Raw genomic sequence first — 18796 nt, 5'->3', positions numbered from 1 at the left:
AATTACTAAGACCTTATGTGGATAAATGCCCTCATCACGTTTGTAATTCTGTGGATTTCGTAAAATGTCTGGACAACTTCAAGCTGAAAGACTCTGATATTCTGGTGAGTTTTGACATTGTTTCATTATTCGCCAGGGTGTCTCTTCAAGAGTCAGTTGAGCTTATTGCTCAGGAATTGAAGAGAAGACGACTGACCTTTTCCGGAACGTTCTGACTTCCACATATTTTCTCTTAAATGGAGAATACTATAAACAAACAGAAGGAGTCGCAATGGGGAGCCCACTCTCGCCTGTGGTCGCGAATTTCTATATGGAGTTTCTTCGAGGAAGAAGCTTTGGCGTCATCCAAATGGAAACATACTTGTTTTCTCTATTATGTGGATGACACATTCGTGATCTGGCCCCATGGAAGGGACAAGCTCTTAGACTTCCTTGCACATTGAGCTCCATACATCTGAACATCAGATTCACGATGGAGACCGAAGCAGAAGGAAAATTACCATTCCTGGACGTCATGGTCAAAAGAAGAGTGGATGGCACCTTGGACCATGGGGTATACAGGAAGAAAACGCACACTGACCTGTATTTGCATGCGGATAGCTGCCACCACCCTTTGCAGAGGAATGGGGTGCTAAAAACACTGGTGCATAGGGCGCACACCATCTCTGACGCTGAGTGTCTGCCCCATGAGGTGGAACACCTCAAAACTGTATTCAGCCAAAACTCAGAATGGCAGATCAGACGCACTCTCTGCCCCACCTTTACAGTACAGTGTGTGGAGATGGAAGAAGTCAAGGATGAAGAGAGAGCCACTGCCTATATACCATATACTGGTGCACTATTGGGGAAAATAGGGCGAATATTCAGGAAACACCAAATACGAACTGTCTTTTGCCCCCCCCCCCCCCCCCCAATAAAACACAAGCATTATTAGGAAGTGTCAGACAATGTCTGTTTTCAGAAGGCCAGCATATACCAGATCCGTGTCAGTGTGGGAAGACTTATATTGGACAAACAGTGCGCACCGTCGAAGATCGTTGCCGAGAACACCAGAGGCACACTCAACTTAGATACCCCAACAAGTCAGCGGTCACAAAACACTGTTCATCCAAAAATCACGAAATGGACTACCAACATACCAGGCACCGACGCCAGTTTCTCAGCGACTGCCGAGGCGCAGCCATGGGCGCGGACCACGAAGAGAACGCCTCACAGGGGGAGGGGATTTAAGATGGCCGCCTGCCCTCAGGAGCTCAGTTTGTCAGCGCACCTGATGATGGCGACATGCCTGATTGCCGAAATATTGTGCCAGTGGGACACTATGGACCAGCAGTACACCTGTGGACTGTTCAAGCAAGAAATTGAAAAATGCTCACTATTTTTTATTTATTTGAATTTGGCATATTTCGTGCAGTACCTTTTCCATGAAATGTTTACAAGGCGATATTTGTCTTGGCTTCAGTTGTCTAGTGGAAGTATGATTCCACAATGCAGTTTCGTCGGCTGCAGAAATGATCTGGTTCAATGTGTTTGCCTCATTTTGGTGCTTCAAATACCATTTCTTCGAATGTGGTTTCTTCTTAAAGTTTATATAAAGAAAGTGATAACATAATTCATTTTTTTCTGTTCACTTCCAAATTATTATGACGGCGACCTGCACATTGTTCTACCATCAACACACACACCACGAGTTCACTGCCGACTGAGTACAGTCAAAGACGACTCCAGCGTCAAAGACATTTTACACAACACACAAGCTTCCACTTGTAATCAGTCTCTTTGATATTCTTCGTCACATTTACTAATAGTAATCAATATGCTTTCACTCTCAAAAATACAAGTAAACTAGCGTATAATAAGGCAAATTACAATAAAAAAATTCTGACAAAAATATAAGAAAACATTTACAACTTGATATCAACAAATCCAGCAGAAAATAACACATCTCCCAGATCCATTACAAAATACACTGGGAGAAACTGAAGAATCACAAGTCCAATATAGACTTGGTAGAGACAGACCTAGGCATGAATTCAGTAAGCAGGTTTAAGTTAATGTAGGTTGCAAGTGTTAATCAAGGATGAAGAGGGTTACACAGGATAGATTAGCATGGAAGGCTGCATCATATCAGTCTTTGGACTGAAGACTACAAAACAAAAAAACGTTCTTGCTGGAGTTCTCATCAGAACTTTGGAATAAGCTCTGATATAAACTGCCAGTCACATTTGTTGCAGCCAGCTGTAAATTTGGGCTCATGCCGGCATCTAAGATGCCTGTCACCTGTATTGAAAGGACCTTCTCAGGGGTTTTTTGCAGTTGACTGAAGTTGTGCAGATTGCTAACTTCACTTACGGGGTGAAAGCACAATTCAAAATAATTTGTAGCATAGGCCTCAGTACTGACAATGGCACTTTCCAGGTGGGCAGTTTAGCCCTGAGGTTCTATCAAATCTGTGTAGATTTCTTGACCTGTATTATCAAATTAAGAATTGTAGGGCACTCTTCCACTATGTCAGAATGCATACCACCCTCCAGCAGGAGCTGCTGTGGTAGCAGTGTGTGTGCGCCATGCACATGAGGGTTTGTTTACTGGAAGTGCAGATAGGTGTTGTACATCTTAGAGCCATGAGCATTTCCATTGTAAATATAGGGTGGTTCTAAAAGGCCTTTACAACTTTATTTACATACAAAATTTTATTGAGAAAGACCTATACAGGTAGTCGAGGTGCCACAGCAAAATACTGCAAGTTTCATCCCATGCAATTACTTTCAGTTCAACTTTCACTTTAGCTGAATGTGACTGACATTGGTCATACAGCAAATGTTCCATCTGAAGTCAATTTCTTGCCACACTTTATTCAGAATATCCAGTGTCACTTCTGCAGTGCCAATTTGTATGGTCTCAGCTGTAACTTTTTTGTGACACTCTCCAGACAGCCAGACAGTTGATTGAGGAGCTCCAAGAACCCTTGTTGTTGCTGATGTTTCTTTCATTCAACACGATTAGCATGTTAAGGTCACGCGAAGTCTGCAATTTTGATATTCAACTTTGTCATTCCTAATGGCAGAATTTTAGCATTGGAGGGCAGCGTGGAGGGTAAAAATTGTAGAGGGAGACCAAGAGATCAATACACTAAGCAGATTCAGAAGCATGTAGGTTGCAGTAGGTACTGGGAGATGAAGAAGCTTCCTCAGGATAGAGTAGCATGGAGAGCTGCATCAAACCAGTCTCAGGACTGAAGACCACAACAACAACAATGGCAGAATTCTGTACTATGATAGCAGGTGAATGAAATTTCGCTACAAGATTGTACCTTAATCATATGTCTATGTCATCTCAGTAAAATTCTGTGTATAAATGAAATTTTTAAGTCCTTTCAGAATCGCCCTGTATTATGGAGGGTCACAAAAAAAAAATTTTAAAGCTACTGTAATTAATGGCAGAAATGTCCAGAGTAAGATCTCAAAATTCCTCTTACTTATTATTAATGGTGACAGTGTACATATTAGACTTGGTACAGAAAGTTTTTTTTAATCCATACATAAATAACAGCAAAATAATAAATTCTGAATTGAATACACACTACAAGGATTGCTTGAACACCAATTGTAGCAGCATGTTTGTTGCCATAAGGAAACTCCATAATAACTAAAATGATCTGTGTGAAGATGATAATCAAAACCAATCCTAAAATATTAACTAGATCTTTTCATCAGCCACCTACATCAAGCAGCAGTGTGGAGAATGCTTCACAGAAATCTTTGAAAATTATACAATCATGCCATACTGAGAAGGAAAGATTTCAGTTTGCCCTCTCTGCTCTGGGAAGTGCACACATTTATAACAGGAGGACAGACTGACAACAGATAATTTATGAGGGTATAGATATTTATTGCATCAGCTTGATGATGCTGTTCTCAGTGAGTTTCAAGAAGTGTGCAACAGTGTTGCTAATTCATAAGTGAGCTATGGTAGTATGCTCTCCCCACGAGTACACTAGTAAGTCTCTGACATCAGGTTTCAAAGCATGTTGGAGATACAACTTGTAAAATGTATTTTGAAATTTACTGGATTTTGAAACCTCAAAGTATGTGTTATTACACATTTCTATCAGCCTATAATTTTTGTAACACTGAAATGTTGGATCTGCTATCAGAAATTCTTTCAGCACCAGTTTTCAAGAAAGTGAAGTAGTGCTGACTAAAATGTGTAACAATGTTAATACTGTACTTCAGAGTGCAATGAGTGTCATCCTCCCACCACCTTTTCCCCATCACTCTAGGGCAGATCACTTCTGATGTTTGCTCAGTATTTGCAGTGCATATTTTCCTGGGTGTTCTAGTGATTTTACGTGTTCTGAAACATGTTTTTTTCTTTCAAAAGTGAAAGTGTAGGAACCTAAGCCCCTTAAGCGAAGTTACTGTCAAGCAAACTCCAATCAGTAGGCAGAAACTTGACTAAATTGATTATTCTTAGGGTTTGGGCCGCTCCTTGCAAGACATCTCACCAGAAAATCATTTCCCTCTGCACTTCCTGTTTAGCAATATGTACTGGGGCTTGTGCAAGTTTTTGAAAGTAGGAATGGAAGCTTTGGAAGCAGTCGTGAGTCATGTCAATGTGGCTCATTTGGCAAGAGTACCACATGCAGAAGGCAAGGATGTGGTTCAATTCAAGGTCTAGCATGCAGACCAACACATTTAATGCCACACAAAGTAAAATCACATGATGATGGTGTCCAGGAATTCAGTTGTTACAAGAAATCAATTAGGTGGAAAGATTTTGTAACTGATCTTGTATCGTCACTGGTTAGCGTGTGTTGAATAAATTTGGAAAAATGTTGACTTTAGTGACAGAGCTTATGACCAGTATGTATTTTAAAATCATTATAGGCCCACTCATCAGCTCTGGACATGATTTGTAGCATACTCAAGTAAAACAGTAATTCGTTATACTATCCAGACCTCCAGTATTTCAAGCATCATTTTTTATGTTATAGGCTGTATCTGAAATGTTGTAAAGAAATTAAAGCTGAATTATTTGATTACAGGAGGTACTACAAAACTTACTTCAGTGATTAGATATTGGAAAGATGATTCAGGAGTGTCTTACTTTATATAGTTTGAGACATATCAGTGATACTAAAACTACTCACATCTTTAGTGACGTATACATTGAGCAGCAATTGAAACAAAAGGAATAAATTTGTGAAAAGCAGAAATAACTCTTCACATGCTAGTTAAAAAGTAAATACAACAAATTTTCCTGACAGCCTTGACAAGAAATTTTTCAAGATTCCTCTGTTGTCTTTACATTACATTCAGCAAATTTTTGGGTAACTTCTATGACCTCTTGAGTCGCAGTTGGCCCCATCTTTCCCTTTGTTTCTTTTCGTGTTATTTCAAAAATTAGTCAGCTGATTTAAAGATTTTTGTTTGATGTTTTCATTGGAGTTGCTGCTTTCCTTGCAAGTAAGACCCACAATTTTATATTATTTGTTGTTATATTTCAGTTTCATATTGAGTATATGTGGTTCTAAATATGCAGACATGCAGTGATTACATGTAAACTACTATTACAATTAACTAGTGAGGGAGAGAACCTACACAAAAAGGTCACAGCTTTGTGCCTCATTTTTCACATGTTGTACTGACGTCATAAGATTATACATTTCACATTCCCTGCCAACTACAGAAGATATACAGTATATATGATTTGCAGGTATCGTGCCACGGTGTACCATGGATAGCAGCATGGCTAGCCTTTATCTGGCTGTGGGATCATCCATCACTCTACCAAATGCAGATGAACTTTCTCATTGGTATGTTGTTGAATTTTAAGTTTTTATCATAATATCATGAGTTACCTACTGTTTCTTATTTAACCAAGATTTAATATCACAGTGTCACTCATCTAACAAGACCCCTTAAAACTAAAACTCCACTTATTGAATGTATTTAGATGAGAATTTAGGCAAGAAACCATGTTTGTACTTCACTTGCTTGTCTGCTATGTTCTGGTTGTTGCTACTAATCATCACCCTTTGGAAGTCAACAGTAAAAAGTAGTTTCTCAGTCTTGTACTGTTGATTACATAGTGTGTTCAAGAATGGATAGTGAGGAAGAGGTTAATTTTGAATTTAGTGGTTTATGAAGTGTACCATCTTTGGAGAGCGAAAATTGTGAGTGTTCATCATAAGACTGCGTGGAAAATGCTCTCCATTTGTATGAAATAGGTATATCTGCTGTATTACTGTCAGTCCTTCCAAGCTTCCCCTTCTAAATAATATGTTCAACTATGAAGATTATCTGATTAAATAGGTTAAACAGTTTATTGATGATACTCATTGAGATATTGTCAAAGAGACTAGCAAGCAGTTACACAAAAAACAAACATTTTCTCGGTGTAAAGACATGATCAGTAACATATTATAAAATTTATTGCTGGTATAATGACAGTATTAGGAAAAGGATAGGTGGCTCTTCACTATGTAGAGGGGACATTATATCACAGATGTGCACAACAAAAAGACTGTTATACATTTTAGCTTTCAACAAGAAGGCTTTCGCACAAGCACAACTCTCACTTGCATGACCACTGTCTGTGACTGCTGAGGGCTCAGCAACTAGAGACTCTGTGTGTGTGTGTGTGTGTGTGTGTGTGTGTGTGTGTGTGTGTGTTTCCTACTTTAGGAGGAGGTCTTTTGTCTCAAAGCTTAAATGTATAACAGTCTTTTTTTTGTGTTTGTCTGGGACTCGGTGTCTCCTCCATGTGGCAAGTAACAATCTATCCTTTCCATAATATTGTAATTATTCCATAATGTGTATTCCATTGTTTATTGCTGTTGTGTTACTTCAAAGCATTGTAAAGAAGCTGAACTAAACAGTGTATTACATCAATTCAAAGAAAATGTAGGAAAGGTATATTTGACCACTATTCACAAACTCTGAATGATAATTGTGAGTAGATGATGTGGAGAGTTTTTAAAATTAGGGCAGTTGTGACATATTGTGATGCTATGAGTGGTATGGACAAAGTAGATAAACAGCTAGCAAACTGCCCATGAATGAGGGAAAAACATATATTAAAAGAAAATATATTTCTTTCTTGTCAGACTTGCTTTGTGGAATGCATTTATTTGTTCTGTTGAAGAACAAGCACTGATAAAAAGGAGCTGTGGGAGTTTAACATAGCCTTCATCAATTTTGATGCATTAAAAATATGAATTCAGTACAAATCAGGTAGATTTTTTTTATCTTAAGGGGTCATGTTCTGGCAACTAATTTGTCAACAATAAATATGTCAATCAGTCCATTGATGATATTCATTGAGACATTGTCAAAGAGACTAGCAAGCAGTTACACTAAAAACAAACATTTTCTCATTGGAGCGACATGATCAGTAACAAATTACAAAGTTTATTGCTGTTATGATGAGAGTATTATGAAAAGGATAGACTGCTACTCACTATGTAGAGGAGACACCGAGAGGCAGACACACAACAGAACGACTTTTATACATTTTAGCTTTCAGCAAAAAGGCCTTCTTGCAAGCACAACTCTCACTCGCATGGCCATTGTTTCTGACTGCTGAGGACTCAGCAACCAGAGACAGTTTGCATCTACACAAAGATACAACTTCAATAAGAATTTGTGTAGAGTAATTGAGTTCCATACCAAAGGTAGAAAAAGGAAAAGAGGATCAAGGTGTTGTTGCAATGATCATCAAATATCATCTTGTGCTCTGTCTTGATTCCGTGTATATCAAATTGCTACAAAAATGGAAGGCAAGTGGTAAATCCATGGCTTGGAAACAAGGTGGAAACCCAATAGGTACTAGGCAACTCATTATATATCCATATTTAGGCTTAGGAAACTGCACTAAAGAGATACTTACCCCTGACAGACTTTGCTTAAATGTACTCCTTTTGGTGGTGTAAATAATTATAAAGTCTTATGTCATTTTAAGATAGGTTGCATCAAAAATAGGCAAAATTCAGTAATTTCAGGGGCTGCTAACAAAGTGAATTCATTTCTAGGAAAGTTCATAATTCACTAATTTTCTGACGGGCAGAATAATAATTCACGCTGACAAATGACTTGGGTTCACAGTGCCTTTTATCAATTCCCTATTCCTTGTTAAATTAGCAAAAAAATTGCCATGACAAAATTGTTCATCAAGTTTAAAGAGAGATTGTGCTATAAGCATTGATGTGCAATTATCATTTGTTGTTTTATTGTTGTACACAAAAAGTCGTCAAGATGCCAAGTTGCAGGATCCTAACTTTATTAGGTCAGGAACAATGGCTTCCAACACTTGGATTTTTTTGCATGAAACCGGTTCTGAGAGTGTGCCCTTGTGCAAACAGTTCTAGTACCCACGCAAAGCTACAAATGAAGCTGAAGTTCATGTATTTTGCTTTTAGGTTCATTCTATACAAATTTCACTGAAACTGATGATGATCGAGATGGGGCCCCTGGGTTACTTGACGTGGGGTGACCTAATATAATCGTCATGTTGAGGAGTTAGTGGTTAGCCTGAAATGTGGTAGTTAAGTATCTTAGGTGTAAAACCATAGTGTAACTAGGGAATTTTTTTTATTTACTACCATTTAACTGCCTAGCTCTACATCAGTGGAAAAGTTGATATGAGCTTCTGGCAATCGAATACAGTATTAACAGGGCTCTGTACAATGCCCCGCAGTTACAATGTACTGCCCAAATTAAGACCATGTATGTTGCTGAATGAGACTTATTAGTAAGTAATACATTTGCATAGGGTGGGCAAAATAAAATTTGCTTGGAAAATATTTATAAGACTGATGCAGAATTGACGCTTGTTAATGCACAGGAGAACTGTCCATCATGTACATTTCCTGATCACATCCAGATGAACTATCACATGTTTTATTCTGCTGGCAGTTTTTGTCTTAATTGGGTTCAGGGCTTTTGGATCCCAAGTTTTTTATTTCTTCAGAGGAGCCGTGGTTCAGTTTGTTAGGGTATGTAGACTCAATAAACATGTGCCATCGTGCATCAGAAAATACCCATTAGTACTCTGAAGAGCCATTGCATAATTAAGATTTGTGTTTGGTGCACAATATCTATTGTCCACATTATGGCACGATTCTTCCACCAAACTGTTAACGCTAACGTGTATGCACAGAAACTGTTTAAACCAAGAAGGAGAGGACAATCAGCAGAGGTAGTGTAATGTCCTGGCCATCTCAATCACCTGATCTCTTTTCATGTCACTTTCGACATGATGAGTTGAAGAGTCAGCTGTACTCAAATACTCCACACACACACACACACACACACACACACACACACTGGAAGAGCTGTAGAAGAACATCGAAAATGTTATTGCTGCTATCCTTCAGGAAGAGCTGCTACATTTCTCGTAGTTTGATAAATAAAGCAAAGCATTGCATTAATGCCAATTGTGGCCATTTCCAGCATTTTCTGTGATGTTCATCAAGGGTCAATCCCTTGTCAATCTTATTGTAAATATTTTTTGGGCCAGTTTTATTTTGCTCACCCTATACTGGTGATTCAAAAGTAACTGAAGGGTACACCAATTTTTCAGCCATGTTTTGATGTAAGATGTATAAACAATTCTTCAGTCTCTGTTGCAGTAGCATTTCTGTGTCAGTCACCACCATGCTTCTCACTCTGTGATAAAGACTCATCAGGTTAATAACACTTCCCTTTTATGAAATGTATTTTCCAGTGTGGAGCACTTAAATGTGGTTTTTAGGCAAAAGGGCTGGTATGTATGATTGTTAATTACATTTGTGGTAATGTTTTCGATTTGAAAGTTCACTTTCTTTTGAAAATCACCCACATAATAAATAACCAGTACAACAGCACTCATTTCTGATTTTTAAAAAGCTAAAATTTTTTTGTGTTTACTTTGTTATTTGTATCACCTACACCAATTCTGTCATATACTTTGTGTTTACCACAGATTTTCCAACTAGGGCTTGGAAAGTGCTTATAAAAATGAAACATTTGTACTACCTAAATAAGGATTTTAGGTGATACATTGCATTTAATCTTAAAAGAAATATGTAAGCATGAATAGTGTTGAATGTATTTTAATTTTAACACTATATTTGTGCCATTATATGTCCAAAGGTTGTCATTCTTCAAAATCATTGTGTAAATGAAATCAAAGTAGCACGGAAAGCCAATTATAAAATGTAAATGACTGAAATAATCTTGATCATGTTGTGCTTCCATAGCTGATTTCATTCTATATGAAACTCTTCAGGTGACAAAATGGCAGAAATGTACCACTGCCATGATTTAATATGCATAATCGCCCAGTGAAACATTAAAAGATACTTGTTGGAATAAAAGTACAATGTGAATTCGTTGATTGTACTTCGTATAAATACAGCCAGCATTATGCATTGGGTACAGGACATCACCTTTATCACCAAAGGATGTTTGTGTAAAATGAAACCATTGTTGGCTTCATAAATACACCTAAAATAGCAGCTGTGGTGGATTTTTGACATTTGTAAATGAACAAAGTGACAAATGTAATATGCGCTGTTTATGAAGGCTGAATTTTGTTACTTAAGGCTTTACTGATGAAGCAAATGTTGCCAAGGATACCAGCTGTTGCTTTACATGTTGACAATGAAACTTCAGATTACTTAAACAGTGCATATGTTCATTGTCTTCATTTGGTGATGGTGGTGGTGGTGATTGGCTGGGACATGGCAGAGTAGTTTAATTAACAAAAGCAGAGGATAGGGTGACAGATGAGACTGTGGCGTAGAGTACCATGTAGGTGTACACAGAGGATGTGGATAGCATTTCTGTAGGGCCACAGGGGATATGATAGGAGGATATTAGGATTAATAGGAACATAATAGTGTGTTGGCTCATATAACAAGATATTTACTATCAACATTTAATGAGCATAGCGTACAGAAAAACATCAGTGAGTGATATCTCTGGTAATCTTTGACTGGAAAAACCTTGTGCCACAATAATTTTGACCATGTGCACTTGTCATTACAAGTACAGCAGGTGGAGTTGGTGGATGATGTCCCTGTCCATTGCTAATCCTTTTCTCTGTTTGGTAAAATAGTAATCTATTCATGTAGATATTTTATCATACTCAGTAGTTGCCAGAATCCAGTGATCAGCAAACTATACTACTGGCCAGAAGACTAAATCTGTGCATCTTAGGAAAAGAATTTGTAAAACACCATATGAAAAAAAATGTATCTTCTAATGTAAATATCTGACTGTTATAGTACTCTTTTAATTTGTAGAGTTGGGCCATTAGCTAATTCTTATTGGTGGCATAATTGAAGTTAAGTTTATCTACTGCAGCAGAGATCAAATGTTATTTATTACATGCTACATTTTGTACATTTTTGACAGCACAGTATCATTTGGCATGTCATTAGTTGGGTCTGGTTGTGCATCCCATTTGATATTACTGTAATCAATGGTGTAAGAGTGCCCACCCATGGGCCCATTACATAAAGTTTTGCAAGTGTGTCATCAGATGTGACTGTTGTTCAGTCTTTGTGTTTTGATCAAAGTGAGAGCACCAGTTCATTTCAGTTTTGAAAACACACTTTATTTCATAGCTTCATACAGTATTTTACTACAGCAGAATTATGCTCTTCCCATACACAACACTTTAAACATATTAAGTATCACTAAACAAGATATTAAATGTCACTAAGGCTTAACAATGTTGCACTGAATGGTGTAACTGAAACTTCACAGTATTTTATAACAGAGCACCTCATATTTTCAGGTGATAATATGAATTGTTGGTACCACTTCCTTCCCTTCTGATGCTCTTATCCATCTAATGCTGGGTCAGAACTGCTATAGTGTTTCTCCAATTTCACAGAAAATCAACTGTACCCATATACAGGCTATTATCATTAGGTTGCCACTCCCATAGATATTTTAAAGCTTCTGCCAACTATTCCCCTGGGTGGAAGTAATCTGTGTACCCCCTTCTGTCTGCATGTAGTGTATCTGCATGGTCAAATACAACATCTTTTCTCAGAATGTTTAAACATTGTGTTACTGAGGCATGGATGTGTAAAACTTACTAGAAGCAACATCCAGGCTGGGCGGCAAACCTGCCTCCATCATTAATCCTCAAGGGGAATTTGATCTGGGAACAGCGCGCCTCCTAGTGTCATGGAATGAGTGCTTTAATGCACTTAGTTATCAGTGTGTTATTGTTATCCCAGAGGGCAAAAATTGTAATGGCATAACTCAATACCCTGACACCTAGCAATTCTCTTCCATCATACTATGAATAACAGTGCACTGTGTTGGTGGAAACTGGGCATCATTAGTCTCATTCTTGAAACTGAAAATAACACATACTAGACATTGCTATCACATGTGTCTTTGGCTTGAAACTGTGTACCAGAACTTGGTCATACACAGAACTGGCAGTAAGCTTGCTAATTACCCATAGGTAATTAATAGGTCACAGATGAGGGCAAAACTAAAAGTCTGTATGTAAAGTGGAAGGAACCACACAAATGCAAGGGAAAATAAAGAATTGGTGCAGAACTTCAAATAGGAAAGAGGGGACCAGAAGACTATCTCAAATTATTTTAATGAATGTTAAGTGTAACAAGTAGTTTTGTTTGAAATCCAGTGCCTGCCACTGAAGTTCGAAGAGATGTTCAGAATGAGATGAAGGAAGACCCAGGTCTCCGCTGTTATATTGTTGCATGACCAGTAAAAGGGCAAGTAATGCAGATGTAACAGTTTGTCTGTGGTTTTTTATCTTGACTTAGTTGTACCACATGTTCCATACCTACTTTTACCACTTGAAAACTATACATAAACAGGGACAGACATCCTTAAGGATAATAGTTGACCACTATACTTTTCTCCCAATTGTCATGTCTCTTTGTATATTTCATTCTTTGTGTATTGAAGTGACTTATGTACAGTTCAATTGTGAATCCTTGGCTGCTTCATATACAGTTTCAAAATTAGTCTTCCTGTTCCATGATTTGGTTACTTTCCCTTCCATCCAACATCTGGGCAGCTCATCCTGTTGTTTTGTTGTTCCCTGGAGCATTTTGTTTCGATGAACTTCAGAAATTTATATAGTTTGAGCCAAAATAAACTGCCTTCAAATTTCCAGTCACTAATCATTCCCATGTAGCAGATTGTCTTACTAAGCAGACTTTATTACTGTCATCTTAGCCTGGCGGCAACATCACAACTAAAGTAATGTTGTATAGTTTTCACTTAAATGACAGACAACGTTAACACAATCCATAGTAATATCATACTCTGTTGTTTCCAACAGTCCCAAGTAAATAGTTGCTTCGCAAAACAGGTGGCCATTCTACTTGTGATGGTCTTAGATGGGATACATTTTCTCTATTATGCATTCAGTTTCTGTAAACAACCACATGCACATGGTGACAGTTCTTCATACAGAATGTATCACTTATCATTTAAAAGTGACGATGTTGAACAGATATGCTGTCTTGACAGTACAGCTTTAGACATTAATAAAAAGACTCAGTAGCATTTTGCTACTCTGTGTGTATGGGGAGAAAGTATTGTAGTTCAAATATGCTGATTTGAAAAGTTATTTCCTAGTTTATCACTAATTTGTTGTTTATTTTTGTAGGACTGCTGTTGGACATAGTTTTGGTAGCTGTGTTAAAAGCTGTGACACGCCGAAGACGTCCTGTGGCCAATAAATCGGACATGTTTGGAGTAGTTGGACCAGATAAATTTTCATTTCCATCTGGACATGCATCCCGAGCTACAATGGTTGCGTGTTTCTTCCTGTGGGTGTGGCCTGTGCATTTTCTTTTCCAGGGACCTATTCTAGCATGGGCAGGCAGTGTCTGCCTGTCAAGGTTGCTGTTGCAGCGACATCACATTTTGGATGTAACAGCTGGTGTGCTGCTGGGTGTGTTTGAGACTTGGTTCATTTACAATATTGTCTGGTTGTCACAGGAGTCTGCCACTTGGGCAGTCTCGTGGCTTTCAGATGAGCGAACAGATGGAGGCAGCTACCATGTCTAGCCAGGTGCTACTAATTTCTGTCCGTGAGCCTGGATATGTGTGTGTATGTGCGTGCAGTCCTGAATTTAGCATCTAAACTATTAGCTTGTTCTGTTATTAGAAGGAGAGGTAATAAGCAACACTGACTTCAGAAATACACAAAGGGTATAATTTAAATAATTGTATGGAAAATCTATTTTTATTACATCAGGAGCATTGCTAGGATATTCTTGTTTTAGAGAGCTTCAGCTTTTCTTATTTGATTGGTTAAGTAAAGGTGGACAGTATACTTTTAAATAATTTGCTCACGCTCATTGTTTTATATGCATTATTTTAATGAGGGGCTTCCGTGAGAGGAGGCTTGGTACAAATTCTTGAATCCATTAGGTTAAATTACTCCAAAAACTGCAACCACTGTCATATAATTGTTAAATGGGAGTTGCTGCTCCTCATATATTCTGTGTTGACAGTGAGAAAATGGAGTATCTGCTCATTGTTGATAAAAGTAGGAGCTACTGAGCAATACAGTGATAAAACAGTTGTTGTTTGAGGCATGGGTTTCACAATAACCAAGTTTTGTTTGTTAGAAACAACTAAAAATAGCAAAACTATAAAAAAGTGTGTGTGTGTGTGTGTGTGTGTGTGTGTGTGTGTGTGTGTGTGTGAGAGGGAGAGTGAGGGAGGGGGGGGGGGGGAAGGGAGGGGGGGGGGTTGGTGCACTGCATTTATTATTAAGGAATATATAGTTCTCAGAGTTAATAGTAAGGTGCTGTCCACTTTGTACCAATTCAGTTTCTGCAGCTAACAAGGATTGCCTGGACAGAGTTGATATTTTACTATAAAGTTGCTTTGCCATAAAAGCAAAGTATGTATGTATAAATGTGATGAAAAGAATTCATTCTTCCAAAATCTTGAACGTATAATTTGATATTGTTTCATATATTACATGAATGGTCGTGCATATTTTGTCAAATTACAATTGACATGCCTTCTTGTAGATAGAAATAGCATTTTTTTTAATTGTGTGATGTAAATAAGGTTTTGTCAATGAATGCATGTATATATATTTAATATAAGACTGTAAAAGTCATCTCATTATAAAACTGACACTTGAAAACCAGGTTTGCAATCAAGTACCAAAGTATTTCAGTAGTTTGTCTACACAGAACAACAGAAATGATAATATGTTACATACTTTTGTTATGTACTGTAGTCACTAAAATGAAAGTACGTGAAACTTTTGCAACAATGTTCAAAAGAAAGTGCTGTGATGTTTCAGTGTAATACGCTTAAACCAGTTCCTAATAAATAATTACAGCTATTATCCTACGATAGGTCACTGAGCTCATGAATTACAGAGGAGAAATTTGCTTAAAACGACAGCATCTCGAATTTAAGTTTTTAAAATTTAATTTGTCTTTTCATCTGTTCCAACGGAGACAGAAATGAAATGATCAGTAGTAAAAAGAGAATTTTACACATGCTCTATTCAGATTTTCAGAACAAATCATTTGCCTTCGACTTTCAACCTTCCCCAACATAACCCTCTGTCCTCCTGGAGGGAAAAACTAATAGTTCCAGACCCTAGCATAGTGTCATGTCTTTTATTTTCAGCACTAAACATTTCACCACCTGAAGGTAAGTACTGGTCAGCTATTTTGTCTCATAATTTATTAGGTATTTACATTTTGATATGAAAAAGCTCTTTTTTTTAACAAAATGTAAAATAGCTAGCACTAGGATTGCATGTATTTCAGAAAATTGTGTAAATGTTTCTGTCACATACTTTATAATCCTACAAAATGATATAAACTGTCTAAATGTTGTTGCAACTTTTGGTAACAGTTGGCCAAGTTTCTTTGTTGGATGATCTCCCCCACTGCTTAGGGCAGCTGCAGACATTTCATCTCACCTAGCATTAATCAACTATAATGTAGATACTGTTGACATCTTTGCTTGCACAGAAATGATTCTAACTTACAAAGGAATGATAACATTCCAAGTTAGAAAAGGTTTGATTTTATGTAAATTTAAATTACTGCCCTACGGAAATTAAAATGCAATTAAAATCAAATTTTCACTGCGAAGAAATGACTACTTGGTAGTAGCAAAACCCAGTGGGAGGGAGTAATATGATTTGAATTTACGTGGTAACAGATGCAAATTTACACAATAGAATTCAAAGATCTAACAAACACAAAATGGGGATATAAAATCACAAAATAATTACTCGAGATGTTGCTAATGTGTGCAGCATCTGCTTGAATGAAACATATATTTTTTTTCCTTGAAAATTATATAACTGTCTTAATGTACAGTGGTATAACTGCATAGAAAGATAATCCCCAGTTGATCAGAGATATTCAGTTAGAAGCAGAGCTGTCTTAACTACACAACATAAATTGATTTTTAATCAAGGTTTCAATTTGTTGAGCTATGGGACATATTATATATAAGAAAGGAAGCAGTCAGACTTTGTCTTTCTGTAAATAGTAGTTATTAATAAACCTCAGGTCCGGCCTTAAATCCCATTTCAATATTTTTAATTTATTTATTTTTTTGTACTAGTATTTGTGTGCAGTGATCACTGGAGCTTGCCACAGATCTATTGGTCTGACACCACTCAGTTACAAAATTTTTCAAAAATTAAGGTAATTAGTGTTAAAAATATTTCACTTGTCAAACAGTCAGTTACATCACTATTTGTTAACAAGATTAAGCAAGAATCTGGTAAGAAATTAACACACTTCATCATCCATAAGCGAGCTGGACAGAGATAAAATGGAAGAACTGGTGATGATTACAAGTAAAATTACGTAACGCAATGAATAAAACTAATGTTGTAACAGAAACATACTGAGAATATGAACATGAAAAATTAACTCGTGACACCAAGCATACAAGCAATTCAAGAGTAAAATGGCTAAAATCAACCACAAAATATTCCTGTTAATCCAGAAAGGAAGATCAAATTATTCAGCACCTAAATGGAAATAAAACTGATAACTTGAGAAACGAGGAGTGATATTTCTATAAAACATGAAGCAAATTTGTACTGTATTAACATTGTACTCTTCTTAACATCTTGTAGCAGAACTGAAGTACTTCAGACAGGATTTAGACTTAATAGGTTGTGCCCAAGAAAACTCTACACTCAAAACTTATTTTGATGCACTGGAAAAAATACTATCTGGTTGTTTGTTGACTTCAATAAAACCTGTCCTCCAATTTATTGCAAACCACTATTACAAATTCTAAAGGTTAATTGGAAATGTCAGTGAGGAAGAAAACTCCAGCCACACACACTTTTTTAAAGAATAATTAGAATATTTCTGGAAACAACAACATAGTTCTCAATCCACTTTGGATAAAATAAGATCTACAATTGTTTAGGCTCAAAAACACTTGAAATGATAAACTGATGATAAACAAGAAATGCAACAATGAATTCTTAGACAATGTTACAGAATCTGCTGCCATAGCCTGAGCAATGTCTTGAAGGGTGGTGTGGAGACTTCCATTTTTCATCACAACAGTCACTGAGTACCTCCCACCTCTCCCAGAATTGCCTTCCATACAACTGTACTTTTAGTGAAACAGTTTATGGTGGTCATGAACTGTTGCAACAATCTCTTCTTGCTCTCTCTAATAATTTGAAAGCATTTCAACCCCACTGTCCGAAAAGCTGCCAGGTTCTCTCTAGTTGGCTGGCACTGAAACAGAGCCACTTGTACAGACCCGATTGTAATGCGGCATTCGTCACTCCACCAAGGGACAGACAGCCTTTTCGGCTGGCGCAAGCACTGGAATGCATGCTTCAGCAGTGTGGTGTTTGAGCACTGCAAGTTGACTGTAAAGCATCCACTCTGGGCTACAAAGCATCCATCATGGCAGATGTCTTTTGAGCATCACTCTGATTCAGATTGGCGAGTGGTCACTTGAATGCACGTTGTTGACACACTTCCCATTGTGAAGTGTGTGTAAGGGCTAGGGAGCATACTAGAGATAGATGGCAGTGAGTGACCTTGTAATAATGTTGACATTGACCCATGTTCAACAGACATAAATGTGAGGACAAGAGAAGGCTCTCAGTTGCTCTACTCCTGGGGCAAGTTGGTACACATCCTCAAAGCACATTATGTGCATTAAAATGACCACACTGGATGAAGAGGTGGGAGAGCGGAGTAAGCTGGTCTTAGAGAGCCTCTTCATCTAGCACCTCGTGGGGGCAGGTGAAGTGCACACACAGATAACTGATATGCCTGTGTACTTATATAGTGACTGCTTTCGTCTTTAGTGAGAGAGAGAAGCAAAGAGTGGTAGCTGTTGTTGACGAAAATAGCCACTCGGCCTTTAGTTCACTCTCCACTGTGGGGTCGTCCTTGTAGAGAATATAGCTGTATATCTCAGGGAATCACAGAATTTAAAATGTCTTTCTTGAAGACACACAAACTGTGGTCTACCCTGAGCTAATAGACGTAGTTCCTCTACTTGTGCCCTGAAACCATTCACATTCCACCACAGAATGGAAGCTATCTTCATAGTGAAGTGTTCCTCTGTTTTTCACCTTGTCATTCCTCTGTTTTTCACCTTGTCATTCCTCTGTGGAGAGGGGATTGCATCAGAGAGGGGGACATTCTGTACTTCAGTGATCTTCATATTTGCTTTTTCCTGTTGAAGTTCTTTGGCATCCATAATAAATAATGCCCAGGCACATCAACTCTTTTACAACAATTGAGGCCAGTGTGGAACTCACTGCT

The 18796-nt window shown here is 37.6% G+C and overlaps 1 protein-coding gene across 1 annotated transcript in view; it reads left to right on the top strand.

Moving 5' to 3' along the window:
• The window catches only part of LOC124612691 (phospholipid phosphatase 6), a 50037-nt gene extending 35324 nt beyond the window's left edge, over nt 1-14713 (top strand). Inside the window, exons 3-4 of the mRNA XM_047141033.1 lie at nt 5719-5818; nt 13654-14713. Of these exons, the coding sequence (XP_046996989.1) occupies nt 5719-5818; nt 13654-14057 (504 nt within the window). The 3' untranslated portion in view covers nt 14058-14713. The remainder of the gene's footprint in view (nt 1-5718; nt 5819-13653) is intronic.
• The last annotated feature ends 4083 nt before the right edge of the window (nt 14714-18796 follow it).

The sequence above is a fragment of the Schistocerca americana genome, chromosome 4 (assembly GCF_021461395.2).
Source record: "Schistocerca americana isolate TAMUIC-IGC-003095 chromosome 4, iqSchAmer2.1, whole genome shotgun sequence".
In the NCBI taxonomy this organism is placed as follows: domain Eukaryota; kingdom Metazoa; phylum Arthropoda; class Insecta; order Orthoptera; family Acrididae; genus Schistocerca; species Schistocerca americana.
This window is presented reverse-complemented; position numbering and strand designations above follow the sequence as displayed.